The 27701-nt window shown below is 54.6% G+C and overlaps 3 protein-coding genes across 3 annotated transcripts; 2 read left to right on the top strand and 1 right to left on the bottom strand.

The window, feature by feature from the left end:
• Positions 1–3152: 3152 nt before the first annotated feature.
• On the top strand, positions 3153–4446 carry INHBE (inhibin subunit beta E). The gene is made up of 2 exons (XM_055566298.1): positions 3153–3450; positions 3698–4446. Exons 1-2 carry the CDS (start codon positions 3153–3155, stop codon positions 4444–4446), a joined length of 1047 nt encoding a protein of 348 aa, XP_055422273.1.
• A 5788-nt stretch (positions 4447–10234) lies between these two features.
• GLI1 (GLI family zinc finger 1) lies at positions 10235–17381 on the top strand. Its single transcript, XM_055578455.1, has 11 exons — positions 10235–10354; positions 10563–10655; positions 10921–11116; positions 11370–11514; positions 11855–11944; positions 12033–12170; positions 12486–12635; positions 13386–13550; positions 14045–14275; positions 14801–15068; positions 15444–17381. Exons 1-11 carry the CDS (start codon positions 10255–10257, stop codon positions 17183–17185), a joined length of 3318 nt encoding a protein of 1105 aa, XP_055434430.1. The 5' UTR covers positions 10235–10254; the 3' UTR covers positions 17186–17381.
• A 158-nt stretch (positions 17382–17539) lies between these two features.
• On the bottom strand, positions 17540–25008 carry ARHGAP9 (Rho GTPase activating protein 9). The gene is made up of 17 exons (XM_055578441.1): positions 24553–25008; positions 24059–24282; positions 22581–22805; positions 22277–22390; positions 21973–22074; positions 21680–21741; positions 21466–21556; positions 21185–21280; positions 20924–21022; positions 20364–20505; positions 20171–20278; positions 19725–19823; positions 19510–19587; positions 19313–19366; positions 18926–19060; positions 18445–18550; positions 17540–17820 (listed from the first exon to the last, which is right to left on the bottom strand). Exons 1-17 carry the CDS (start codon positions 24881–24883, stop codon positions 17649–17651), a joined length of 2238 nt encoding a protein of 745 aa, XP_055434416.1. The 5' UTR covers positions 24884–25008; the 3' UTR covers positions 17540–17648.
• Between the last annotated feature and the right edge of the window lie 2693 nt (positions 25009–27701).

A 27701-nucleotide genomic window follows, 5' to 3' on the forward strand; every position in this document is an offset into this window, starting at 1 on the left:
CTGTTTGGGAGATGGAACTGGCCAAGGGCCACTTGAGTGGGATGGGGAGAAGGAAAGGAAAGTCTGGGGAGAGGAGAGGGAGGCATTTGCTCTGAGACTGGGTCCTCTCCAGACCTTTGCCCTCTTCCCCCACTATCGCCACCCCCACCCCCGTTAGCTGGACAGCCCTGAACCATGGGGTCGATATTGTCTGCAACCCAAGGCCGAGATTGTGCAAAACCCATGTGTCCTTTGGGAAACGTGCTGTCTGTGTTTGTTCAGCATATAACCCCCTCCTATCCAGGTCTGAGGTCCCTGGAAAAGGCACCCTAAAGGATAGAGCCTGAAAGACCTCCTGGAGAAAGGCAAATCTGAGCTGCAGGCTTCGTGAGCAAATGCTTACTTGCTCAGAAGTTCTCTGTCCTTTGACTTTATGAGATCTTCACCTAAGGAGAGACTCTAAGGAAGCCTTCTGGTGCTAGGCCGCCCTCTTCTACCACTGTCTCCCACCCCAAATCCACCTCCTCCCAGATCTAACCGCCTTCCTTCCAACTATAGCTTCAGTCCCCAGGGTCAAGACTAAGGTGAGGTGAAGTGAGGTACTTGCCTTGGAGACAGAATTTTAAGGGGATGTCAAAAATTCCATCAGTCAAGATAAATAATATTTTAATGCAATATTTTAAAAAATCAATGCAAAAATATCCAAGATGAACAAAATAGCAAATTTTAAAATAAACTAAATGTAACAGGAGTCAGTATTATTCCTTCTCTTTTTTGGCTCTGCTTTTGACAAAAAAGAAACAGTGGAATTGTCCTCTTCCCAACCTTTTCCTCCAGCACTCCCTGGCCCCTGACACTAGGCTCCTCAGGCTTTTCTCTGTAGGGCAAGATACTCACTCAGGCTCCTTCTACTTCCTCACCCACTCTCAAGCCTGTCGCTACCCCCCAGGCCCCAGCCAGGTTGGTGGTAGGGCGGGCCTGTGAGGCAGATGGCTGGGGTATTTATAACCTGGGAGCACTTCTTGGGAAAAGTGACTAAGATGCTAAGAGCATATTTATAGCTGGGTTCTGACGTAAGTGTCACTGGGGAGGTAGGGGCAGGCCATGCACAGCAGCAAGAGGGTAAGAAGAGCTGGAAATTGGGGGCACCTGACAGAGAGGGCAGGGGAGGAATGGGGTTGGTGATTCCTGCAGTCACTTCTGGATGCTCCCTTGACTCAGGCTCACCCACAGGTTAGCCCTCAGAGACAGCGCCACAGGCAGAAACCTCAGCTTTGCAGTTCTAGGGTCCAGACCCCAGGGGATAGAGGGAGCTGTCACTCACAAGTTTGACCAACAGAGAGGGTGCTGGCAGCTGGGGAGAGCCCTGGACAGAGGGATTTGAATATGACTCAAGATCTAGGGAGAAGGGCAGGATGGAGAGAGGGTCTAAAAGTCTCATTGGCCCCCTCCCCACCACAGGTGCTGTAGCGTGGCACCCTTCACAGCCCTCCATTGCCGCATGTCAGTGACGAGGTCCAAAACTGAACTAAAGGTAACACCGACGTGGTCCTGATGACAGCCTCGGCTTTCCGGCAGCGGCAAGCGGAGAGAGCTGAGGCACCAGCTTCTCATTCTTCTGGCATAGAGGCAGGGTCCCCAGAGGGAGAGGTGGGGAAGCAAGCCCTCTGAATTTCTCCACATCCCAGAGCAGCCCCTTCCCTGGGAAGCTGGTTAGCACTAAGCCCTCTGCTGTCCAGCAGCTCAGCACTGCCACATGGTGGACACTGGTGGTACTGAGTCCCGGCCCCCAAAGCGCCACCTCTCTTCCCCTAGTGCCAGAATCTAGCAGGCTGTCTTGAGAGCCCCCAATGGCTGAATAGCCGGGAAATTAACAAATTGGAATAGGGGCCCATTTCCCAAAATGCACTCACTTCCTCCCAGCTTCTTGAAGAAACTGGGGCATAAGGAGAAAGGCTGATGACATGAGGCCTTGGTCCTCCCATTTAAAGGCAGTGAGGAGAGTGATAAGGAAGGCTGGGGTTGGGACTCAGGTTGCTATCCTGGCCATGTTTTGTTCTTAAAAGCCCATAAATCTTCCATGTCCCACCACCATTAACTGAGGCTGGCACCACTCCTAGGATATCCCAAATCTAGGCAGCTCTTGGAGTCCCCTGAAAGAGAACCAGTGTCTGGGACAGGCCCTTCCAAGTCTCATGCCCTTCTGCCATCCTTGATGGACTCTGCCCTGATGTAATATTGCATCACCACCTCCCCCACCTCTCCAGGTTTCCCCAGACATCACAGTGACATGCCATCCCCCGCCCAGGCTCCAGCCCTTGTCCACGTTGTGCTCCGGTCAACTGGACTCTGGGCAGCCAGCACAGGCAAGGTCAGGAGGTAACTTCTGTGCCCCATGACGCTGCCACCTTGGCCTGGGCAAGAGGACTCCATTCCTACCGCCAGCCCCCCGGCCTCTCACCCCTGTCCCAGCCCCATTGCTAGAAATAAAAAAGAACCAAGCTCTCCTTCTAGCCCAGAAAAATAACCACTGGGACTCCCAGCTGCCTCATGGAAACTGCTGCAACAGTGGAGGCCAGGAGCTAGACAGACTGGAGGTATGGGGGGAAGTGACCTTCCCACCTTGCTCACATGGAGCTCCCTCCCCCAAGCCCCAGACCTTGGGGATTGAGCCTGTGAAATCCTCCTCCTTCTTGCATCATACGTGTCCACATCGCCCCCCACCCCCCCACCCCTACCTCAAGCTCTGTGACCAGGGCCAGATGGTGAAACCTGAGCTCCAGGGGGGAACCTCCACCCACGGCAGGGGCCTGATGGGCAGCACAGCTGGCCAATCCTGGGGCTCAGAGGGTAGGTCTGCCTGCTGACCACTAGGTGAGGGAGCCCTAGGCTGCTGGCTCCAGAGAGGCCCCGGTCAGTAGCCAGACATGAGCTGTGAGGGTCAAACTGGCAGACTGCACTGAACATCGCTACCCATTGGACCATCCACTGTCCGCCTTCCTGAGTTCCAGGCAACAGAAGATAGGTGGCTCTACCCTTGGCCAAGGGTAGGTGTGGCACTGGTGGCTGCAGCCGCCGTGCCCTCCTCATTGGCCTCCACGCAGCCAGACTCAACAGGAGGAGCAACGGCCCTCCAAGGCCCCAGACCTGACCCTGGGCCGATGACCAGGACCATGGGACTCCCCAAGGTCCAGCTCCAGCTGGTGCTGCTGTGGGCACTGGTGTGGGCACAGGTGGCAGGGTCTGCGTGTCCTTCCTGTGGGGGCCCCGCACTGGCACCCCAAGCAGAGCGAGCTCTGGTCCTCAAGCTGGCCAAGCAGCAAATCCTCGAGGGACTACAGCTGACCAGTCGTCCCCGGCTGACTCATCCTCCACCCAAGGCGGTGCTCACCAGAGCCCTCCGGAGACTGCAGCGGGGAAGAGTGGTTCCAGCGAATGGGGAGCAGGTCATCAGCTTTGCTGTCCTCACAGGTGGGTGAGGGAGAGACAGGCAGAGAGCTGACAGGGCAGGGAGGCAGAAAGGGAGCTTGACAATGATAGCACGAGCAGAGGGAGCCGGGTCTGGAAGGAAGAGGAGGAATTGGAGCCGGACTAGACTCTAAGTCCCTGCTTCTTCCGAAGGTGGGAGCTGGCGAGAGCGGAGGGCAGGGCTCTTGGGAGTCTCAGGGTACAGCATCATCTCCGCTCACATTCTCCGATCCCTTCATCTTTCTGGCAGACTCCTCCACCGCCACTTGCAGCTCCACACTCACCTTCCACCTGTCCACTCCTCGGTCCCACCACCTGTATCATGCTCGCCTCTGGCTGCACGTGCTCCCCACCCTTCCCGGCCCTCTTTCCTTGAGGATTTTCCGATGGGGGGGCAGGAGGAGAGGCCGAGGGTCCCGCGTCTTTCTGGCTGAGCACCAGTTGACAACCCCGGGCTGGCACGCCCTGACTCTGCCCTCTAGCGGCTTGAAGCGTGAGGAGTCTGGTGTCTTGAAACTTCGACTGGACTGCAGTCTCCTGGAAGGCAACCGCACTGTCGCCCCACAGCTCCTGGACACATCAGGAGAGCAGCGGCCCTTCCTGGAACTTAAGACCCAGCCCAAATTGCCTGGAGCAGGCCGGGCCAGGAGGAGGACCCCAAGCTGTGAGCCCGCGACCCCCTTATGCTGTCGGCGAGACCATTATGTAGACTTCCAGGAGCTGGGATGGCGGGATTGGATCCTGCAACCCGAGGGGTACCGGCTGAATTACTGCAGTGGCCAGTGTCCCCCCCACCTGGCTGGCAGCCCCGGCATTGCCGCCTCCTTCCATTCTGCTGTCTTCAGCCTCCTCAAGGCCAACAACCCTTGGCCCTTGGGTACTTCTTGCTGTGTCCCTACTGCCCGAAGGCCTCTCTCTCTCCTCTACCTTGACCGTGATGGCAACGTGGTCAAGACAGATGTGCCTGATATGGTGGTAGAGGCCTGTGGCTGCAGCTAGCAAGAGGACCTGGGGGTCTGGAGTGAAGAGATCAACCTAGGGGTCCCCAGGCAGAGGGCCTCCGTGGCTGGAGGCATCAGGTTCCTGACCCACATCTCCACCCCATGGGTCATCTGGCAATATGACTGGATTGACCCCTCTGAGACCCAAACGGGCACTTTTGTGTCCAGTCTCCAGCCCATTTCAGGTTGGTTGATATGTGGGGGAGATGGGGAAAGTGTGTCCTGTAAAGAAGTCTATCAAGAAAGCGTGAGTTCCTACCCTAAACTGTCCAAGAAGATGGGAGGGAGTGTGGGAAGGAGAGGGCAGAGAAAAATCACTTAGTCTCTCCAGAGAAGAGAAGGTCCTCAAGTAAGGGAAGGAAGGAGCAATCAAGAGCCCAGCAACCTTGGGATGGGGGAGACAGTCTGGCCAAGGGTAGGGGCTGTGGAAGTGCTAGAAGGGAGGCTCAACAGGGACCTGGGCAAGGGGCTGAGGGGAGGTGTTTAGGAAAGCCCCAGAAATGGGAGTCCAGAGAGAGCGGTGCTAAGCCTGAAAAGTTTTCTGGTTTTTCTCTGGGGCAGGACCCATTGGGGAGGCAAAGTTTATACTTTCCTAATAAAAATGAAGAAAAAAACATCAAGTGTGAAGTATGAAGGGCTGGGATAGTGGTCCAAAACAACAGTTCTCAGAGTGTGGCCTGGGAACTCGCAGGAAGTCCCTGAGACCCCTTCACATGGTCAAAACTATTTTCACAATAAAACTAAGATGGTACTTGCCTTTTCATTTTCAACATCTCAATAGTCTAGAGTGGAGTTTTCTAGAAGCTATAGGACATATGATTACATCATCTTTCTGACATCTTTGTTAATGGGATGTGTGCTTGTGTATTCATGGGTTACAACTTTTTTTTTCAGTTTTAATGTCTAGCATGGTAAGTTGATATAAACACATAAACAAAATCTCAGAGTGTAAAGGGATATTGAAAGCAAACTGAGAATCGCTGATCTCGAGTCTTGGATGGGGAGGAGAAAGCAGTGTACTCTGAAAGAACTCCACTGGAAGGAACATTGCATGGTCCCTCCTCCAATCATCATTGATCTTGCCTGACCCTCTGGGTTTAACTGGTGTCTGGGTCAAAGTCATGTGGGGGAGGGAGGTTAAAATAGGGCTCCTTATCTGTCCTCCCACAGTTACTACATATATTTGTCAGGCCTCAGACCTCTCCCTAGTTTCACCTTTCCCCTTGACCCTCAGACTGAAGAGTTAACTAATTGACCCTCCAGACCCAAGGAGGGGTGGTTCCTGGAAGCAGAACTAAGATGTGGGAGGGCTATCTGAGGGCTGATGGAAGAGGCTCCTTCCCCCAACCCATGTCTCCTCCCCTTTCTCCTAAAGAAAAGTCAGAGAGACTAAAATAGCTGCCCCTTCCCCTGCATCCGGTAACCATGGCAACACAAGTCCTAAAGAAAGGGCAATCCCCTGTCAGACACCACCACTCTGCAGTAGTAGCCTCTGCCGGTGTACCCCTCCGTTTCTTTGGGCTTATATAACCCCTCCGTGGGCTCCCAGGTGGGCTTTGGTGGGGGGATCTAAGCTTTCCCCATTCTCTTCTGCCTCCAATGAGACTCGGAGACGGTGTCATGTGCCCGAAAGACCAGCAGAGGGAGCAGGCAGCTTTGCTGAGCAGCAAGAGTGCAGGCAGCGTAGAGGTGCAGAGGTGGCCCCAGCCTCCAGAACTTCGAGGTGAAGAAAAGCAGGAGTTCTCGGGGAACAGAGCTTCCGTCTCAGAGTTCCTTAGTAATTTTGTGAACACAAACCCTACCCTACACCCAGTGCCGCAGCCGTTACTCCTCCCTTCTATACTGCCTGGACCCCTTACCTTCCGCCCAGGGCTCCCAACCCAACTCTGTCCCAATCTTGTTTCCATCCCAACTCTGTCCCAACCCCCTCATGTTCCATCCAAAGGGTGAGGCCGGCAGAAAAACTACAGGATTGTGGAATGCTCAGTTAGCACCAACTAAAGTCGACGACCCTACTTCCAATATTCTTTTTCCCGGGTGAGTTTTTTGGTCATTCCCTCCGCCCCCCAATCTATTTCTCAATTTGTTTTTTCTGGCTGTGATTCAGGACCTCTTGGTGGGCAGCCGATCCAGGAATCCAGGCCGGGATTTACTACCCACTACCAGCAGCGTGTTCGGGGTTGGAGGGGGGGAGTAGGCAGTATAGGGTCCCTCAAGGGAGGGGGAGGATCCTGGGGGTCCTGGGGGTGCAATAAGCCCGGCACCCCCTCTCTTGCTTCCAGCTACCCCGCCTCATCCTCCAGAACGGCAAGAGGGAGGGACATAGGAGGGAGGTGAGGGGCGAACGGGAAGAGCGGCGGCGCGCCAGCGGCTAGAGCGAGAAAAAGTTTTTGCAAAAGGGAAAAAAAAGTTTGTGCTTCTCACGGGTGGTCCCGGCTCGCGGCCCGGCGGGCTGGGCCGGCGGGAGGGCTGGGGGCCAGGTTGGGGGGGTGGGGGTGGCCCTGAGGCTGCGCTGCTGTAGCCCTGTCCGCCCCCCCTCCCCACCGCACACCCCCCAGCCCAGACTCCAGCTCTGGACCGTGCATCCCGAGCCCTGCGCCCAGACGGAGGTGAGAAGGGGGGCAGGCGGGGGACCACCTGGGAGCCGTGGGGGAAGGGACCTGAGGGGATGCTCTACTTGCGAGGGACTCTGCCCAGCCGAGGGGGAGACCAGGGGCACAGAGGCAAAATAGAGGTGGAAGAGTCTGGGATAAGATACTAGAAAGTTTGGAGAATTTTTTCAAATGTGTCTCCCTTTCTCTTTTTTCCTTCTGACAGTCTGTGTGTCTCGGTCTCAGACAACCGTGGATCTCTTTGTCTGTCTCCGCCTCTCCCATATATTAGAAACATCTCATTTTAATGAGGTTGGGATGAAGAAGTTGGGAGGACTGTTAGCTGGAGGTCTGCGTGGTAGAGAGCGAACCCCAGGTGCGACTATGAGCGCTGGGCAGGAAGACATCAGTGTTTCTGAAAGGAGGGAACAGCTCTGGAGAGAGTCCTAGATGGGGTGTGTGAGGCGACAGGACCACTGGGGGGCGGCTGGGCTTGAACCTCAGACCTGTCTTGTGACAGATGTGTTTGCTGGTGCATGTGTTTTGAGGGAAAGGAATTGTCTTCTGGGGTCGGAAGGGGACTGGGGCAGTCAGTCTCTAGTTTAGGCCCAAGAAAGATTCTCCAAGGAACGTGGACTCCTGGGTCCCAAGGGCTGCAGGCAGGGTGCTAAGGAGGAACTGAGGAGACCTTGTCCTGACCCTCTGACCTCAGGACCACCAGGGCAGCCGAGGGCAGCCACCAGGAGACCCCTACTGGGACTGGGCGGGACCACTGGCCGCTGCCTGACTGTGCATCCCCGTTGGCCCCCCTCCCAAACGGGAGCTGGGGACTGAAGCCCCTCCTCTGGCTCAGACCACCCTGCCTGCCCTTGGTCCCCGCTCTGAAGCCTCTTTCAGGCCCTGTGACCCCGAAACAATCCGCCCTGGGCACCTAGCTTTGGGGACAGGATTAGGGAAAGGGAATCCCATAGACTGGGGACTGAAGGTTTTAGGGCGCTGGAGAACTGGGGTCTTCATAGGATAGGTCCTTATGGTCCAGTAGAGGGAGAAGGCCGGGCAGTTTCCCAGGGGGAACTTGTAAGGGCCAGCACAAGGTTGGTTTTTCCTTGGAGGCGGGGTCGAGATACCCTCCCCCCCATTATCTTCCAGGCATTCCCTACCAGGGAGTATAGACCCCGCCCTTGACGTCACTAGGGGGTTCCCGGGGGTCTGGAGGGGTTAACCCTTAGGAAGCCAGCGGGGATACCCGGGAACCTAAGGTGTCCTGGCCCCTCCCCTCCCCAGACACACCTTATTTTATTTACCCTAGTCACTTTCTCTCCGTATAGTTTCTGGATTCTTCTTTTCCACCCACCAAGGGGACTCCTATTCTCTAACAGTACCCCCCCCCCAACCCCCCGCCCCGCCACGGGCGCCAATGCCAGCTCTCTGGATACACTGAGGGGAGGAGGGAAGAATGTGTCCCGCCTCTCAATCCAACCCCCCCGCCCCCTCCACTCCGCCGCGGCTCGTTCGACTAGGCTCCCGGGGCGGGCGGGGGAAGCGGAGCCGTCTGCAGCCAGAGCCTGCGGCGGCGACTTGGGTGGGCCGAGGAGGCACGGGGGCGGGGAAGGCGGGACCGGGAGAAGGGGGCGGGGCCGACTCCTGGGAGTTGGGGAGCGGGGGTGCAAGGGGGGACTCTGGAAAACTGGGAGACACAGATGATTTAGGGCTCCAGCAAGGGAACCCTAGAGCTTTCTGCGCCATCCTGCGCTCTTATCCACACCCCCAGAAAACCTTCATTTTCTGTAGCTGGAAAAAGCGAAATATTCCTTTCACCAGTGTGAAGGGGAGACGTTGGTGGGCTGTGGCACGCGTGGTCATAGCGCCCCATTTCCATCTCGGTTCTCTTGTGGCTGGACATTGGGGCTGAAAGATGACTGGGTAGGCATGTTTGGGGGAGTCTCTTTAGATTTGGGGGGTCGTTTGCTAGCCCCCGCCTCCTTAGATGAGTCATAGAGGAAGGAGGCGGGAGAAGTGTCCCCCCATCCAGCTGCCAGCCAGCTGTGCCCCCGCCCCCCCCACCAACGTAATGCCAAGGTCGAGTTGGGAGGTCTTGGTTGCAGGACCCGGATCTCCGCTAGTAAAGGAGTTAGGAAGAGTACAGCCCAGGCTGCGGGGATCGGCTGGGTCTTGGGGTCCGGGTTCCGCTCCCCATCTTACCCCGCCCTCACCCTAAATCCCAGCATCCCGGGATCACCCACCGCGCCGGCCGGCCCGCTCCCGGTCGTTCTCCACCCTACCCCGCCCCACCCCACCCTCATTCCCGGGAGACCGGAAAACCCGGGGTGGAGCAAAATCTGGAGCCTGAGGAGAAAAGTGGACAGCGGCACCCTCTTCTTCCTCACTACCTCTCTCCTCTCTAACGGATGATGACTTGTGTGTGAGTGCGCCCACGAATGTGTGTGTTTATTCTCCCAAAGCTTTTCCTCACAGTTCCTTTCCTGTTGCTCCAACACAAACCAAAAAAGTTAGGTCAGCGCCCAGATTGAAACCACCCCTGAGTAACACCGGCTTCCATCCTTTGCACCAGCAGACCTGGGAGGCTCTCCTCAGAAACTTGCTCCCCTTCCACAGAGTTTTCTGCCTTACAGAGCAAAGGGCAGATCATCTAGGCTCCCTCCTGGCCCCGTGAGCCTGTCTGGGCTGTGGCGAGGGCTCCCTCTGCTGGACACTGGAGAGGTTGTAGACCGGCTGTCCACGAGCAACAGATGAAGGAAAGGGAGAGGGGCTCAGGCTGATCAGCCAGCACAGAGCTTGAGGTCAGTCACTCCTCCTCCTGAGCTCCCCCATCCCATCCCTGAAGGCTGGCCCCATGGTCAGAAGAAACAGGACCCATGGTATAAAAAGCACTTGAAGGTCCTAGTCACAATTTTAGTCCACAACACTCCCCCAACACTCACACACACACTCCATTCAGGCAGAGCTCCTCCCTAGTTCCTAAAAAGATCTCCAAGACTGCCTCTGTCTCTATGGGACTTCTCTCTGTAATCTTCCCTAGCTGAGCGATGCTCCTTTCAACTTGATTTTCCATGGCAGATGTCTTGGAGGTAATCTGCCCATGGTTCTGGGCCTGAGTGACTTATCTGACCTTCCATATTTCCGTCCTTCCTTTGTAACCTGCAGGTCTCCCATCCCCTCCTGCAGTGACCCACACACACTCCTCTTGAGACACCATGTTCAACTCGATGACCCCACCACCAGTCAGTAGCTATGGCGAGCCCTGTTGTCTCCGGCCCCTCCCCAGTCAGGGGGCCCCCGGCATGGGGACAGAAGGTCAGTACATACACCAGTCCCTGGACCTTGACTACTGGCAGATCTCTCACCCAGCCCCAGGGGTCCCTCTTCTATCCCATTCCAGTTTCCATATACAAAAAGATTTGCGGTCCCATGCCATATGGGATTGGGCCTTACTTGGGGTTTCAAGATGGACTGCATGTGTCCTTCATTCCCATGCCCTATTCCAGCTTTATCTCTTTCCTAGGATTGCCAGGTCTGCCCTTCTGTCATCAGGCCACCCTCATGCCCGGCCCCCACAGTTATGGGCCAGCCAGAGAAGCCAACAGCTGTGCGGAGGGTGAGGCCTCAGGCAACCTGTCTTGCCTTTCTGCCCCTTTGGGATTTGTCCTGAGGAAGAAAGTTGGAGGGCAGGGGATCTACCTTGGAAAAGGAAATGCCTAGAGATGGGATTAAGGAGTCAGAGCATGATCAGAAGGTCACAGATGAGGTCAACAGGGCAGTGTCTAGTGTTATTTCTTTTTGCTGAGAGTCAGTCCTCATGGGTTGGATGCATAAGGGGCCTACTCCTTTACCGTATCTACCTCCCCTGTTTCCTGCCCCAGCGCCACTGTTTCCTCCTCCCCGGAGTGCAGTCAAATTGACCAAGAAGCGGGCACTCTCCATCTCACCTCTGTCGGACGCCAGCCTGGACCTGCAGACAGTTATCCGCACCTCGCCCAGCTCCCTCGTGGCCTTCATCAACTCACGCTGTGCATCTCCGGGGGGTTCCTATGGTCACCTCTCCATCGGCACCATGAGGTGCAGACAGCCTCGAGCTAAGAGGCCCCTAAGACCCTGCCAAACCCCATTAGAAGCCTCAAAGCCCTCCAAACCACCTGATCCTCTTTGAATCCTTATTGTTTCAAAGTGTGGAAGTCCTCCTCTATACTTCCCCTGGGCTGCCTCCACTGTTTCCCATACTGTCTTCCAGAAACCTTCCAAAGAGCCCAGGAACTCCTGAGGCTTTCTGAGACGACAGTCCTACATAATTGCCTCTCCTCCTCCTCCACAGCCCATCTCTGGGATTCTCACCCCAGATGAACCACCAGAAAGGGACCTCACCTTCTTTTGGGGTCCAGCCCTGTGGTCCCCATGACCCCACACAGGGTGGGATGATGCCGCATCCTCAGTCCCGGGGACCCCTCCCAACGTGCCAGGTGAGAATCACCTGATTTCCCTCAGTTCAGGGTAGATGGGTGGTGGGCTTTTTTTTTTTTTAGAGGAAAGGCAAAGGAAGAATAGAGGACGTAAAAGTTTTCAGTGCCAGAAAAATAAAGGAGTATGGGTGCCGGGGGTTGACTCCTTGAGGTTCAGTCAGTCTCTTCCAAGTGAGATCCCACCTTTTGCTCACCCCATTCACCAGTGCAGTCTAAGGAGGAAGTCAAACTCAGGGGTTGCAGCTGCTAGGGTGGGACACTCAGGGCTGGAAGACTTGGCTGGGGTCCCTTTTCCTCCTCCCACTTCTGCCTTCGTCATCCTCACCTTCCTTTGGGAAAGCTGAAGTCTGAGCTAGGTGTGCTGGTTAACAAGTGCCCGGAGGAGCCCTTGGAAGGTGATATGTCCAGTCCCAACTCCTCGAGCACACAGGTAATGGGGAGGGGGAGCTTTACCTCTGGAACCTGAGCAAAACAAAAGCTGTCACCAGGTGACCCTAGGGTTTTCTCTTCTACCCTAGGATCCACTGCTGGGGATGCTGGATGGGCGGGAGGACCTAGAGAGAGAAGAGAAGCCTGAGCCTGACTCTGTGTATGAGACTGACTGTCGCTGGGATGGCTGCAGTCAGGAATTCGACTCCCAGGAGCAGCTGGTGCATGTGAGCCCTGGGGGGTAACAGGAATGCTTGCTGGAGCCTGTAGGACATTCTGGGTGGGACATGGTGGAGTCAGGCTAAGGGCAGGGGGTCAAAGATGGAATACCCAGTGGGTAGGCAGAAACTCAAGAGGAGCTGTAGCTTTGTTTAGAAACGTGGAGGAACGGAGATGTGGGCTCTGATCTTCTTCCTGGCTTTTCTTTCCCCATGACAAGAAGTCATGGAGGGATATGATGGGGTGGGGAGGTCAAGAGAAGGTCTGTTCTGGATCTCAGGGGCATAGGGAACCTCGGAGAGCCTCTGCATCTTCTCCCTCAGCACATCAACAGTGAGCACATCCATGGAGAGCGGAAGGAGTTCGTGTGCCATTGGGGGGGCTGCTCCAGGGAGCTGAGGCCCTTCAAAGCCCAGTACATGCTGGTGGTGCACATGCGCAGACACACGGGCGAGAAGCCACATAAGTGCACGGTGAGGCACCCCCTCCCCAAGCTCAGGGGCCCTTCCTAAATCAAGGCTCCCCACAAAGGCAGGGGCCAATCTGACTTTTGCCATCACAGGTCCCTTCCTCCACAAACAAACATTTAAAAATTGTGTTGTATTGACTGCATTGGTATAAAGATGAACATATTGACGTTACATGTTAGAACACTTTCTTGGACCTAAAAGCTAATTTTTTTCCCCCTTGTTTTTTTAAAAGAAATTAAAACACTTTTGTGGGCACCCGACAGTACAGTGGACCTAGGCACTGTGCTCGCAACTTGGCTTAATGGAGAAGCCCTGGACTGAGGACACCCACTCCCAGGATGACCCCATCTTAACACAGTCTGGGCTCCCCAGGCAGGGAGATGTGCTATGACTTGATCCAGAGTGCTTGCTGCCTCATCTCCACATCCCTGCAGGCAGAGTGCCTCCAGCTACTTCTGTCCCCTCAGCTCTTGCCTACCCTTGTCCCTGAATTTTGGGAATTCTATAGTCCCAGCACTCTCCCATCTCCACCCCCCTCCCCTGCACTGCATAGCATGTGGGATCTTAGTTCCCTAACCAGGGATTGAACTCAAGTTCCCTGCATCAGAAGCACAGAGTCTTAGTCACTGGACCACCAGGGAAGTCCCACACTTGAGTTATATTCTCTGATGTATGTCCCTTTTGAGATTCAGGGTTCCGCTAATCTCCATATCCTTCTGTCTGAGAGCCATCCTTTGACCCCATATCCCCTAGTTTGAGGGGTGCCGGAAGTCATACTCACGCCTGGAAAATCTGAAGACGCACCTGCGGTCACACACTGGTGAGAAGCCATACATGTGTGAGCATGAGGGCTGCAGTAAAGCCTTCAGCAATGCCAGTGACCGAGCCAAGCACCAGAATCGGACCCATTCCAATGAGGTGAATGCCCCACTCAAGAGACCCTCCTCCCCACTTAAAGAAGCCACCTACTGGGGAGCTTCCCCCATAAGAAATCCCTTAGCCCAGCACCCACTTCACAGAGGTGAGTTCCCCTCCACCCGTATAATTCACCTGGAGAAGGTCTTTCTGAAACCAAGAATTTCCACTTACTATCCCTCCCCCACCTCTAACCAGTCAAAGGGCTAAGCTAAAATAGACCCATTCTAACTAGGGTACCTTCAATCCCTGAATCTATGAGGCCTTACAGCCCTGGGTTCATCCCCTCCCCTTTCCCAGGCCTATCTATTTTCCTAATCTTCCCCTTGATCTTTTCATCCTTTACTCCAAGGGCCCTACTCTCCTTCCTTCCATGGGTGCCATGCCTTCCTCCCTGAGTTCCCTTGTCTTCACTTAACGCTACCACTTTTTCCCATTTCTTCTGCATTGTCCTGATTTGATTCTTTTGCCTGCTGTCTTCACTCCCCACTCAACAGAAGCCCTATGTGTGTAAGCTCCCTGGCTGCACCAAACGCTACACAGATCCCAGCTCGCTCAGGAAACATGTCAAGACAGTACACGGTCCTGATGCCCACGTGACCAAGCGGCACCGAGGAGACGGCCCCCTGCCCCGGGCACCGGCTCTTTCCTCAGTGGAACCCAAGAGGGAGCGGGACGGAGGCCCCATTAGGGAGGAGAGCAGACTGACTGTGCCGGAGGGTGCCATGGTGAGGCAACGCCCTGCCTCCATACCCCTGCCTGCCCTGCCGACATCTTTCTAGCCCCTTCCAAGTGGTCCATCTCCTTCTATGCTCATCTCTCTTCTGTGGCTGGTCCCCAGTCCCTTATCCGAGTGTTGCTCCTTAGGCTACCTCAAATCTAGGGATTTTACTGTAATTCATTAGTGCCTGGGTCCAACAAGCTCATATAGAAATCAGTGTATTATTTTCTTCTACCAGTATAATTTCAGGTATGCCTCAAAACAACTTCATGAGAAGGGAACTTACTCTTGTCATTTTCAGATGAAGAAACTTAGAGAAATTGTCCAAGGTCATAGAGCACAAATTGGACTTGAGGTAGTCTAGGTTCTTTTCATCAGCAACTTTCCCCTAGTTCACCTGTGTCTTTCACTTGATCAGCCCTCTCTACACCTGTAAGCAGTCACTGGGACACAGGCTCTAGTCACTCACCAAGTTCAAGGAGCTGTGGGGAAGGAGGACGGGCGCCTCCTTCAGCCCTCCTCTTCCCCACAGAAGCCACAGCCGAGTCCTGGGGCCCAGTCGTCCTGCAGCAGTGACCACTCCCCAGCAGGCAGCGCGGCCAATACAGACAGCGGTGTGGAAATGACTGGAAATGCAGGGGGCAGCACAGAGGACCTGTCCAGCTTGGACGAGGGGCCTTGCCTTGCGGGAACTGGGCTGTCTACTCTTCGCCGCCTTGAGAACCTCAGGCTGGACCAGCTACATCAGTTCCGGCCGATGGGGCCCCGGGGCCTCAAACTGCCCAGCTTGACCCACACCGGTGAGTGATGGGTGTGGGGTGTGGTTGCAGGGCTGAGATCTGGCCCTTCTCCGAGACTGGAAGAAGACTTCACCTTTCAGGGCTGCTGTACAATTAGAAAAAGGTCCCCTTTCCTCAAGATACTTTTCTTCCATCTATCAGAAAATTGTTCTTCTGAATGCTATCCTCTTTGTGCAGTGTACAATCTGTAGGACTGTTCACAGCGACCCTGAATCTCTGGTGACTGAGAAGCAGAAAGGGAATGAGAGAAGGAGGGGAGAGAACTGAGTGGCTAGAGTTAAGGAGCCTTCCCTGGAATTCTAGGACAAGGCTTCCCTTTGGGGGAGGCAGGGTGAAATTCAGAGGGCTCCCTGGCCAGCCTGTCTTTTCTTGCAGGCACTCCTGGCTCTCGCCGTGTGGGCGCCCCAGTATCTCTTGACCGCCGCAGCAGCAGCTCCAGCAGTGTCAGTTCAGCCTATACTGTCAGCCGCCGCTCCTCCCTTGCTTCCCCTTTCCCCCCTGGTTCCCCACCAGAGAACGGGGCATCCTCTCTGCCTGGCCTCACGCCTGCCCAGCACTACCTGCTCCGGGCCAGATATGCTTCAGCCAGGGGAGGTGGTACCCCACCCACTGCAGCACCCAGCCTGGATCGGACGGGGGCTCTTCCTGCACCTCCCTGGAGAAGCCGAGCTGAGTATCCAGGATACAACCCCAATGTAGGGGTCACCCGGAGGGCCAGTGACCCAGCCCGGTCTGTTGACCGCCCTGCCCCAGCCAGAGTCCAGCGGTTCAAGAGTTTGGGCTGTGTCCACAACCCCCCCACAGTGGTAGGAGGAGGACAGAACTTCGATCCCCAACTCCCAACCTCTGTCTACTCACCACAGCCCCCCAGCATCACTGAGAATGTCTCCATGGATACCAGAGGGCTACGCGAGGAGCCAGAGGTTGGGACCTCCATGATGGGCAGTGGTCTGAACCCCTATATGGACTTCCCACCTGCTGATACTCTGGGATATGGAGGGCCTGAGGCAGCAGCAGCTGAGCCTTATGGAGCTAGAGGGCCCGGCTCCCTGCCTCTTGGGCCTGGTCCACCCACCAACTATGGCCCCAACCCCTGTCCCCAGCAGGTTCCCTATTCTGAACCAACCCCAGAAACATGGAGTGAGTTCCCTTCCCACTCTGGGCTCTACTCAGGCCCCAAGGCTCCAGCTGGAGCCTACAGCCAGTGTCCTCGTCTTGAACATTATGGACAAGTGCAAGTGAAGCCAGAACAGGGGTGCCCCGTGGGTTCTGACACCACAGGACTGGCACCCTGCCTCAATGCCCACCCCAATGAGGGGCCTCCCCGCTCACAGCCTCTGTTCTCCCACTACCCACAGCCTCCCCCTCCCCAGTATCCCCAGTCAGGTTCCTATACCCAGCCACCTCCTGATTATCTGCCTTCAGAAGCCAGGCCCGGCCTGGATTTCGAGTCCCCCACTCATTCTACAGGACACCTCAAGGCGCAGCTTGTGTGTAATTATGTTCAGTCTCAACAGGAGCTGCTGTGGGAGGGCGGGGGCAGGGGAGACCCCCCCATCCAAGAACCTCTCTATCAGAGTTCCAAGTTTCTGGGGGGTTCCCAGGTCAGCCCAAGCCCTGCCAAGGCCCCAGTGGCCACATATGGACCTGGCTTTGCACCTAATATGCCCAATCACAAGCCGGGCTCCTATCCTACCCCTTCATGCCATGAAAATTTTGCAGTAGGGGCCAACAAAGCTTCCCATAGGGCAGCAGCACCACCCCGACTTCTACCCCCACTACCAGCTTGCTACGGGCCCCTCAAGGCAGGGGGCACCAACCCCAGCTGTGGCCATCCTGAGGTGGGCAGGCTGGGAGGGGGCCCCGCCTTGTACCCTCCTCCTGAAGGGCAGGTGTGTAACCCTCTGGACTCTCTTGATCTCGACAACACGCAGCTGGACTTTGTGGCTATTCTGGATGAGGCCCAGGGGCTGAGTCCTCCCGCTTCTCATGATCAGAGGGACAGCTCTGAACACACCCCACCTCCCTCTGGGACCCCTAACATGGCTGTGGGCAACATGAGTGTGTTACTGGGATCCCTGCCTGGGGAGACACAGTTCCTCAATTCTAGTGCTTAAGGAGAGGGGGACCACAGATCCACATTTCCTGAGGGGTTTCCATCCCCACCAGGGAGTCCGGAGGAGGAGCCATAGCCCCCTGGGATGCCCCAGGGATGGGAGGGGTGGGCTGGGGCTGTACACAGTCTAAATATATTTGGGGAGGAATTTGATAATGACACTGTTTCCTGATAATAAAGGAACTGCATCAGAAAGAGCCCTGCTTTATAATGTGAGTATCTTGGGGGAGGGGTAATGGCCAGGAACTAGAGAAGCAGGGGCTAGTCCAGCCACCTTCCTCTTTAGAGAAGTTTCCTCATCCTATCCCAGGCCCTCAGCTCAGACTCACAAAGGTGGAGACAGCCATCTGGGAGACACAGAATTTAAAGGGATGTCCTCAAAACAGAACACCCCCCACCCTCGCCCCCACCAAAGGCTACCCAACAGAGATCACTGGAAATACGTTTTCTCTTCTTTGCCCCAGTCAGGGAAAGACTCTGGTGAAGTTGGTGAGCATCAGCTGGACGACCTGCCCAGGGTAGAGGACATGGGCCACTGGATCTGATGTCTCCTGCTCCGGCCGAAATAGGGTTGGTCCAAACACAATTCCCAGGTTGTGGGGGGTCATGCGGTTCTTGTCTGAGTGTGCTATCACCCTGTGGGTAAAGGCCAAGAGACAGGGCCATAGTATAGCAGCTTTGCCACTTCAAATAAATCTAACCCATCAAAGGTTTGAGGACGAATCCACTTTGGGGCCCTTCCATGTGGTAGCTGAAGAAAACCAAGGAAAGAGCCACCAGGGGGACAGAGCTGAGACCACTGGAGAAACCTTCAGGATTCAACCTTCATGACACAACCTAGGATATACCCGCCTCTTCCTGACTTCAGAGACTGCCCCTAGAGTCCTCTCTGCTCAACATTTGGGAGGTTTTCATTCAAATGCCTATCCTCTCTCAGAGGTCACTGCCCAGCTCTGCCAAATAAGTCATCCCCACTGTCCCAGTGAAAGACAAAGGCAGAAGGAAGTTTTCCTTCTTTTCCCCTTATTTCTCTCACAGCATCCCTGGACTTGTCTTGTTACCTAGTTCCTCATTTGATGCTGACTGAGCAAAAAAGGTTTTGACCCTGATAATATATCCTCTGCACAGAGTGCCTATTTTCTCAATGACCCACTAACCTTCGGTGTTTCCCTACCTTCTCCCTATCTGAACACAGAGTCCCGGCTGCAGGCCCCACCCCACCCTCCCCTGACCTGAACAAAGATATTCAGTCTTCCTGACCTGCATAAATGCTCCAGGAGGTACCGCAGAGTGTCATGGTTGGGCTTTGGCATTGAGCTTATTAATTCTTGTATTTGAGAGAGGCACTGTTCTGATTCAGTGAGGGCTAGAGAGAAAAAGTGACAGGAAGGGCATGGGAGTGAGGTTAGGAAAGGTGTTAGGGCAGAGTGGGTAACCTCAGTATCCTTTCTGGTGCTTGGGGAAGACATCATTAATCGATCACAGCTTTCTTTCTCACTGAGTCCAACTACAATCTTAGAATTCTTTTTAACTCAGCCCTCTAAACAGTCACACACACACACACACACACACACACACACAACTGGAGTGGGCACATTAATTGAAAATTAATTTCCATCTCTGTATTCAGGCTAGGACCGAGGAGTGGAAGGGAACCTCTACTCTACTCTTTCATCACTCATGCTTCCCCCCTGCCCTCCACCCCGTATCAAGCCTCTTGCCCAAAGCTCCCATCCTTTACCAACGGCAGCACGAAAATCGGGCAGCAGTAGTGAGGGCACCAGAGGCTGGGGTAGCTCCCTAAGAAAAAGTTTCAGGGCTCCTGTGATCACATGAATGTCATCCCATTCAGCACTGTCCAAATCTAATCGGCCTTCTGGAAGGAGAAGGAGGTACAGAGGGGCTCAGGGCTCATGAAGAGTTAGAGGGACCCAGAGACTGAGAGATCAGGAGTTTAGGGAAAGATCCAGTGAAGGCAGACCATGGAGGACCTAGTGGGGTCCACAGTGGGGCAGAGATGGGGATGAGAACAACCCCCCACCCCAGGAGCAGGACATGAGGGAGCCCACAGGGAGCAGGGATGGTATGGAAGACTTTTAAAGGTTGGAGGGGCCTTCCATGGAAGTACCTTGTCCTGGCTGTTCCGGAAACATGTACCTCCCATCGGAAGTGATGGCCCGCTCTGCAACAAGTAAAAGAAATCAAGAGCTAAGACATGTAGCTCCAGCCAGAAGACCTCCCCGGTTCTGCCAGCTCCCTCACTCGGACCTTTGGGTTCTGAGACATGAAGTTCTTAGTACCACCACCTGCCCACAGCCTTCTCACCTCTGTCCACCAAGAAGCGAAGCTTCTGGACCACTGCCAAGTTCCCGCTCACCCGGTAAATGCCATCCACATCCAGACCTGGGAGATGAGGCAGGGAGCAGATAAAGATTCTTGATCTCAAATCTGTGCTGGTGAGGGTGGAGAGACAAAGGGCACACTTGGGTGGGGGAGGTGGGGCTTTGGCCGGTTAGAAGGGGAGACTCTGGGAAAGTGACCTCTCTTGTCCACAGCAGCAACGCAGAGCCGCACAAAGCTGGGTACGGTGTCCCCCTCCCGCTGGCACAGTGACTCCAACTGGCAGCCGAACACCTGGTCTGGGGAGACACAGAATGAGGTGGGAAGCCAGTGACGGTGTCATCCATGGAGGCTCTTTTCAGCACAGGTCTCCACCCCAAAGTTGGGCTGGCTCTCCTGCCTGCCTGAGCAAGGAGGTACACCCCCTCCCCGCAACAATCAGCTGTAGGGAGCAAGCCGAGGGGAAGTATTGGTCTCAGAAGACCGCTGATCTAGTTCTGGGAAGCTCTACCCTGAGCCTCGCTGAAGTTTTCTCATCCAGGACAAGCTGATGCCCAGATCCGGAATGTAAATAAAAGTGCTTGCAGAAACACTCAAGTAGGCACGAACGAAGGAGAAGGGTACCAGGCGGTCCAGCCCCCCTCACCTCGGAGCAGACCCCGCTCCTGCAGGGTTTGCAAGGGCGGTCTCTTGGCGATTAGCCGCTTTAGTTTATTCCGTACGCGGTTCTGCTCCGCTGTTTCGGGACATCGACCTGCGGCAGCAAGTGCAGCGTGAGGGCGGCGGCGGCGGCGGCGGCTCGGAGGAGCGGGGCAAAAGCCCCCAGGCCCGCCCCTTACTGGAGCTCCGGCGGCCGCCGATCCGCAGCAGAGACTTGGACACTGGTTCCGACTCCTCTTCCTCGTCCTCCCCGGGGCTCAGCTCTTCCAGTTCCGCAGGTCCCGAGCCTGACAGACGCCCCTCCAGGGGGTTCTCTCGATCCTAGATCCGCACCGCAGTGTTAGTCGCTCAGTTGTGTCCGACTCTTTGCGACCCCATGGACTGTAACCCGCCAGGCTCCTCTGTCCTTGGGATTCTCCAGGCAAGAATACTGGAGTGGGTTGCCATGCCCTCCTCCAGGGGATCTTCCCTACCGAGGGATCGAACCCGGATCTCCTGCATTGCAGGCAGATTCTTTACCGTCTGTGCCACCAGGGAAGCCGCACCGCAAGATGGGCCGAATCAGAGTTGGGAAGAGAACCAGGAGAGAGAGACATCTGCACCGCCGACCCGCCTGCTGGGGTCCCCTACCTCCCAGGCCTACCCTCCACCAGGAGGCCACTGTGTCCCTCATCCATGACCCCTGCATCCTACAGTTCCTCCTCCACTCCTTCTGCCCGCCCACTCCCACCCCTCTCACCAGGCGTTCGATGACCGCCCGCAGCGCGCTGTGCCAGGCTCGCAGCTCAGCCTCCTGGTCAGACTGCAGCAGGAACTCGTGGCCCGGGACCGTGCGGATCTGAGGGGCCCGCGGGGAAAAGCAGGAGGGGGTCAGCGGGAAGGAGCAAGAAAAGCAGGGAGGCCGAGCGGGAGACCCCCGAGTGGGAAATTAGGGGCGAGCCCTCGGGGCTGGTGCGCATTGGGCTGGGGGGACGGGGGAAATGAGAGGGCGGGCACTCACGTGCAGGACGTGGCGGCGACTGGACAGGTGGCGGCCGTGGGCCAGGGCCGCCCCCCTCAGGTCCACGCTGCTCTCGGGCCGGCTACCCGCTGGTCCCTGGCAACGAGGGGGGAAACTGAGGCCAGGGCGCTGCTCCCCTCACTGCCTCCCTCTCACCCGGAGGCCTGCGAAGACTGGTGACCTCGCCCGCCCCACCTCCGCCCCCGCAGCTGGCCTACGGTGAGTAGAAAGGGTGCCGGAACCCCTCCAGCTCCCCCTCTGCGCCCCTCCCTCACACTCACCCAGGCAGTGGAGGGGGCGGTCGGCGGCGGTTCTCGGTAGAACACCAGGCTGTTACCCGCTAATACCACCCAAGAGGGGCCCCAGTTCTTCCTGCAGGGGCGGTGGTAATAGAGCAAAGGTCATTGAGAGTCACATAGAGGAGGGCCTCTCCCAACCCTCCGCGCTACCCGCGAACCCTCCAGCCGCAGCCCGGGCTGTGTTCCCAGTTCTCACCGGAGCTTGCGCCCGCCCTGGGCGATCTTGGTCATATTGAGCAGGCCCGACTTTTCCACCTCCTGGGAAGTGGCAGGAAGGGCCTCAATAAGTCACCCAGCGCCCCCACAGTCACCATGGCTCTCCCCCAGGGGATCTCCCAGGAGTGAGATCCTTTAAGGTTTGACCGGATGGGTGCTCGGTGAGAGAGTACCCAGAGATCACTCAGAAAGAGGAAGGCCTTTCTGCAGGAGCAAGAACTGGGGGCTGGGGCAGGGAGGACCTTGGCGTTCACAAGGAAAACAGAGACTTACGTGAGGGTCATCTAGGACCGTCGGCAGAGGCCGAGGGCACTGCAAAGATGAAGGCTTGCCAGGGTCCAGCTGGGAGGTGCGTCTACAGAGGTAGGGTGAACCCTGAGGGAGGGGATTGGAGAAACAGGTGGGGAAACCTTTAACTTAAGAGTCCCTGGCTGTAGGGGGAAGAGGGATGCGGATGTGGGTGTGAGGCAGGGGGTTGCTGGGGTAATGTCTCCAGTAAAGAGAATATCTCAAGTAAAAGAGAAAGTCGAAAAAGATGGCTTTTCCGAATGTGATCAGGAGGAGGAAGGGATCTCACCTGGGAGTCGAAAAGCTCTGATGTCTTGGGACCAGATTCTTCGTCCTTTGCCTGAGGCTGCAGGATACCATTGTCCCTATTCAACGTCTGTGTCCCCTCCATAGAGCCGGGGTTCTGGAGGGAGGGAAAGGTAAAACTGCACCCATCGAGACGCCACCTCTGTTGGCTCTCAAAGCCCTTCTCACAATTTTTTGATTCTTCTGATCTTCCTAGAGTCCCAGTGAGAAAACATGCTACTTTGGGGATCAGGAGGGGAAAGGAGGAGACTCAAGGGACAAGGGACAAGCAGGAGGGGAGGTCTCACCGTCTCTCGGGTTCGAGTGTGGCGTGGGGGCTTCCAGGATTTACAGCCAGTCAGTGAATTTATGTAGAAGCAGCGTCCAGAGTTGGGGTCCAAGTGCTGCTCCCAGGCATCCAGCCTCTGCAGTGGGGGGCACGAGGGGCTTGAGGGCGGGGACCGGGGACAGCGGCGAAGGTCCACCAGGTTGCAGTACACAGGGGCCTTTGACATGAGGGTCTGGGGTCTTGCCTGCAAGGAAACGGGGAAGAAAGGTCGTTATTCTGCTGGGCCCCTCCCCAATCTCCTCTCTAACCACCCCCTCCTCTCTCCACCACCATATTCTCACCACCAGCTCCTGTCTGGGTTGACCCAGGTACTGAGGAGGAAACCCTAGTCCCCAGTGGTTGTTTTTTTTTTTCTTGCGTTTTTTTTTTTTTGACTCCCTCCCTCACACTCTTTGCTTTTCTCCTCACTTCCTGTTGCCAACTTCCCTCCTCCCCCACCCCACCCCCACCGGAGGACCTCAGGAAAGGGGAACAGGCTTTTCTCGAGTGTGGAGGGAGGGGCAGCGTCCCACCCTCATATCCTCCAGAGTAAAAGGAGATGGAGAGGGGTCAGAGAGCCCTGCTAGCTAGCAAAGTATGAGAGAGGAGGGGCCATTTTTCACCCACTAGTAAGTAAGAGAGAGGTGAAGAGCCAAATCTTCAGGAAGATCAAAGGAGTTACATCTCTCGAGAAAAGAAGTTACATCTCTAGAGGAAACTTGCTAGTAACCTGAGCTAGCATGACAGAACACAGCAAAAAAAAAAAAAAAACAAAAAAACACAAAACCCTGCACTGGGCCAGGAGTCAGGAAGCTGAGACAAGGAGAGCAAAGCTGAGCAGGCGTTTCAGTCCCTCTATCATTTTGTAGTTTCCACATACCCTCAGGATCTTTGCTACTTGCTGTCCCAGAGCTAGAATTCCATCTCTCGTCTCATTTATTTCAGGGCTGTTTCTTTCTCCTTATTCAGATTCAACTCTGTTATTTCCTCAGAGATGCCTCCCTAGACCAGTCATCCTTCACCACATTTAGCTTCTTGGTAGCAATGGCACCCCACTCCAGTACTCTTGCCTGGAAAATCCCATGGACGGAGGAGCCTGCTAGGCTGCAGTCCATGGGGTCGCTAGGAGTCGGACACGACTGAGTGACTTCACTTTCACTTTTCACTTTCATGCATTGGAGAAGGAAATGGCAACCCACTCCAGTGTTCTTGCCTGGAGAATCCCAGGGACAGGGGAGCCTGATGGGCTGCTGTCTCTGGGGTCACACAGAGTCGGACACGACTGAAGCGACTTAGCAGCAGCAGCAGCACTTATTAGTTTCAAAGGCTTTCTTATTTATGTGTTCATCATCCCCATGGGAATCCCTGGAGGGCAGAAATTCTGTCTGTCCTGTTTGCCAATGTGCTTAGAACTGAGCCCAGCAGTGACAATTGCTCCAAAGAGGTGCTATGACTCACCATGTTGGCATCAGTCTCTGTCAGCAAGTTTTCCTGAGAAAGGGATCTTCCACTTGGTCCTTCCCGGAAGGGCTTCAGGAGGCTGGGCCTCAAGTTGGTAACACTGACACTTCTACACATTTTAGGGGGAAGGGGAGGAGGCTGCTCCGATGTAGCCTGGGCTCTGCCTGGGGGTTCCTGACACAGGTTCATCTCCTCCAGGGAGCCAGGAAATAACTTTGGCCCTGGAAACAGAGAAATGGAAAGAGTTGGAGGCAGGGTCCCCCCAGGGTTCTTGGCTAGGTCCCCCATCCTGAGGGCTCACAGGAAAAGAGCAAGTGGAAAATTACATGAGATCTAGGAGGCTTGAGACTAGGAAGGAGGGGCAATGGGGACACCACGGAGGGGAGAAGGAGTAGGAGTCGAGGGTCAGCAGAAGCTTGGGGGAAGGAGATCTTTCCAATAATTCCCAGAAGCCAGGGAGGTAGGAAGGCGATGGGGGAGGACCTACTCACCAGGAGTCCAGAGAGATTGGCCGGGGGTGATGGTCGTTGGGCTGTGGGAAGGGCTAGATTCCTCTATCATGTAGGCAGCTGGGACAAAGATGGGGCGAGAGGTGGATGGTGCTCCCAGGCGCCTTGCTAACCACCAGTCTGAGTTGGTCTTTCGAAGCAGTAGGAACCTGTCTCCTTCAGCCAAAGACACCTGCCGGCCATCTGCCCCAGTGTAAGTAAAGGCATAGAGAGCACAGAGCTGGGATCCCCGAGAAGGGCTTCGGGACCCCAGCCCCAAGTTTCCCCAGGTGCTTGGCCACCACCGGCCTGATAGCATTGTTGTGAATACCATCACCTATGGGAAAATGGGGTGATGGAGATCCAGAAAAAGACAGGACTGACTGCTTCCAGGCAGAGAGACATGGTTCTAAGAGCAGTTTGGGGCAGAAGATAAGAACAGAAACCCTGTCATGAGAGGAGAGGGTAAGGCAGAAGACCCAAATGGGGGTCAGTAAGAGGTTTTGGGGTCTGAGAAGTCTTGGGTGATGTGTCTAATGAGGAAGTACATAAATAAGGTGAGAGAGGATGTGGTCAGCAGGGCTGCGAGACCAGCACGGCAGGAAGTCAGAGGAGGGGGTCTAGTTGGGTGATTTTCCTCCAAGTACCTTCCGGGGCCCAACAGAAGATCTAGGGACAGGAGGAGCTGGCCCTGAATGGTGATGGGACTCTTGAGCTGAACACAGGAAGATGAAGAGAAAGAATCAGGTTTGAGATAGAACACAGGCAAAGAGTTAATGGATGACAAAGATACAAAAATTTGTGACTCTTTATTAAATTTACACAAGGACCAATATTTCCATTACTGATGGCCACAGACCTGAAGCTGTGTGCTTCCTGTGCAGATTCAGAAAAACATCAAGACAGAGAAGCAGAGAGCCAGAGAAATAGTAAGATCAAATTGGAGAGAAAGTGGTTAGGAGAAACACAGAGGGGTTCAGTTTGAGGAAAAGGTAAAATCAATTTAGGATGTATTTGGGGGAGCTGAGAAACACTGATATGATCCTTGGTATGTAAGTCTCTTGGGTGGGACCCTACTTTAGTGTGTGGGTTCATTAATTCATGCTCTTAACAAGGGTTGGCTGACCACCTCCTGTGTGAAAAGAACAGCGTCAGCTACTGGAGATAAGAGAAGGGAAGGAGAGAGACATAGCCCTTGCCCTCTCAAAGCTTAAAGACAGATATCAACTAATGACATAATAAATGTATTAATTACAATTGAATCGGGGACTATGGACAAATAGCACAGGATGGTTTGACAGCTTATGGGGGTGGATGAAGGATTAATGTCCGTTTCTCCCTGGTGGAAGATGGGAACTGGCCCCCACTGTCTATTGCCAGAACTTTAAGCCCCAGAACTTAGTGCTTCCTCCTTACCTGATCATTCCTCTTCTCCCCTTCTCTCAGTTTCTCTCCTGCAAGTCACAGGCTTGCTCTCTGGCTTTGGAGACCTGGAATAGGGAGAGCCCCACCTTCTTGGTGACATCAGAGAGCCAGGTCTCCTCCCCTGACACCTGATCTGAGGCCTGGGTTGCCAGTACTGGGATTCTGCCTTGGTGATCGTCTCCTTAGTTTGCTCCACTTTCAACATGTGGAGAACCTTGCCCCTCCACTCTCCCTTCCTACTTCCAAAATAGTGACCAAGGAAATGGCTACCCACTCCAGTATTCTTGCCTGGAGAATCCCATAGACAGAGGAGCCAGGAGGGCTACAGTCCATGGGGACACAAAGACTTGGACTGAGTGACTAACACTTTTTTTCTTATTCATTTATTCATTCATCTGGTGGTGAAGTGCTCAAATCTCATCCTCTTCTGCCTTCTCTCCTGCACTTTTTCATCTTTATTGACTCCTTACCATTAGTTTTTATTTTTTTAATGCATTTTTAAATTTTATTATTTATTTAATTAATTTTTGGTTGCACTGAGTCTTCATTGCTGCACTCAAGCTTTTTCAAAGTTACAGTGAGCAGGGGGTGCTCTTCGTTGCAGTGCATGGGCTCCTCATTGCAGTGGCTTCTCTTGGTGCACAGGCTCTAGGTGCATGAGCTTCGGTAGATGCAGCGCTCAGTAGCTGTGGCTCCTGGCTCTAGAGCACAGGCTCAGTAGTTGTGGCACATGGGCTTAGCTGCTCTGAGGGATTTAGAATCCTCCCAGACCAGGGATCAAACCCGTCTCCCCTGCATTCGCTAACAGATTCTTATCCACTGTACTACCAGGGAAACCCTACCATTAGCTTTTAAACATATCCAAGTCTCTCCCATCTTTAGACAAACTTCCCTTCATTTACTGTACTCTCTAGTTGCTACCCTCTCTCTCTCTTCCTTTTCACAGTCAAATTTCTTGAAACAGCTGCCTACACATGGAGGTCTCTATTTCCTCTCCCTCATTCCCTCACTTTTGCAAGTTCACTCCTCATAGAGTGTGGCCTGCCTCTGCAGAGACATTCTGCAGTCCTTATGTTGCTTGACATCTCAGCAACAGCCAATACAGTTGACCTTTCTCTCCTACAAACATTGCTGGTGTCCTTCTTAGCTTTTTTTTTTTTTTTAGCAATTCCTTCTTTGTTGCATAAGAAAGAACTTGGCTTGTTTCTTAAACCCCAGAAGTCTGTCTAAGATCCTGTGCCCTTTGCCTTCTATATACCATTGGTGGTCTTATTCTCTCCCCAGCTCAAATGACCTCCATATGTCACTGGCACTGTATTTCCAGTCCAGATCTTTCTCTGGAGCTCCAGTCTAATCCATTGTCCACTGAAAAACTCCACTTGGGTTTTTCACAGGTACCACAAACATAGTATGTTCTGAATTGAACTTGTCAGCTTCCCCCATAAACTTGTTTCTCTCCCAGTACCACTATTAAGTTACTTAATTAATTTTTTGGGGGGCCACACCAAGCGGCTTGCTGGATCTTCACCGACCAGGGATTGAGCTGGGGCCATGGCAGTAAAAGCCCAGAATCCCAAAACCTAGGCTACCAGGGAACACCCAAGTTAAATTTAAATTTATAAATATTTATTGATGCTTACTATCATACATACCAGGGCAAGAACTGTATGCTAGGCATTATCAATTAAGATGCCCTTTTTTAGGGAATTCCCTGGTGGTCCAGTGGT

The sequence above is a fragment of the Bubalus kerabau genome, chromosome 1 (assembly GCF_029407905.1).
Source record: "Bubalus kerabau isolate K-KA32 ecotype Philippines breed swamp buffalo chromosome 1, PCC_UOA_SB_1v2, whole genome shotgun sequence".
Lineage (NCBI taxonomy): Eukaryota > Metazoa > Chordata > Mammalia > Artiodactyla > Bovidae > Bubalus > Bubalus kerabau.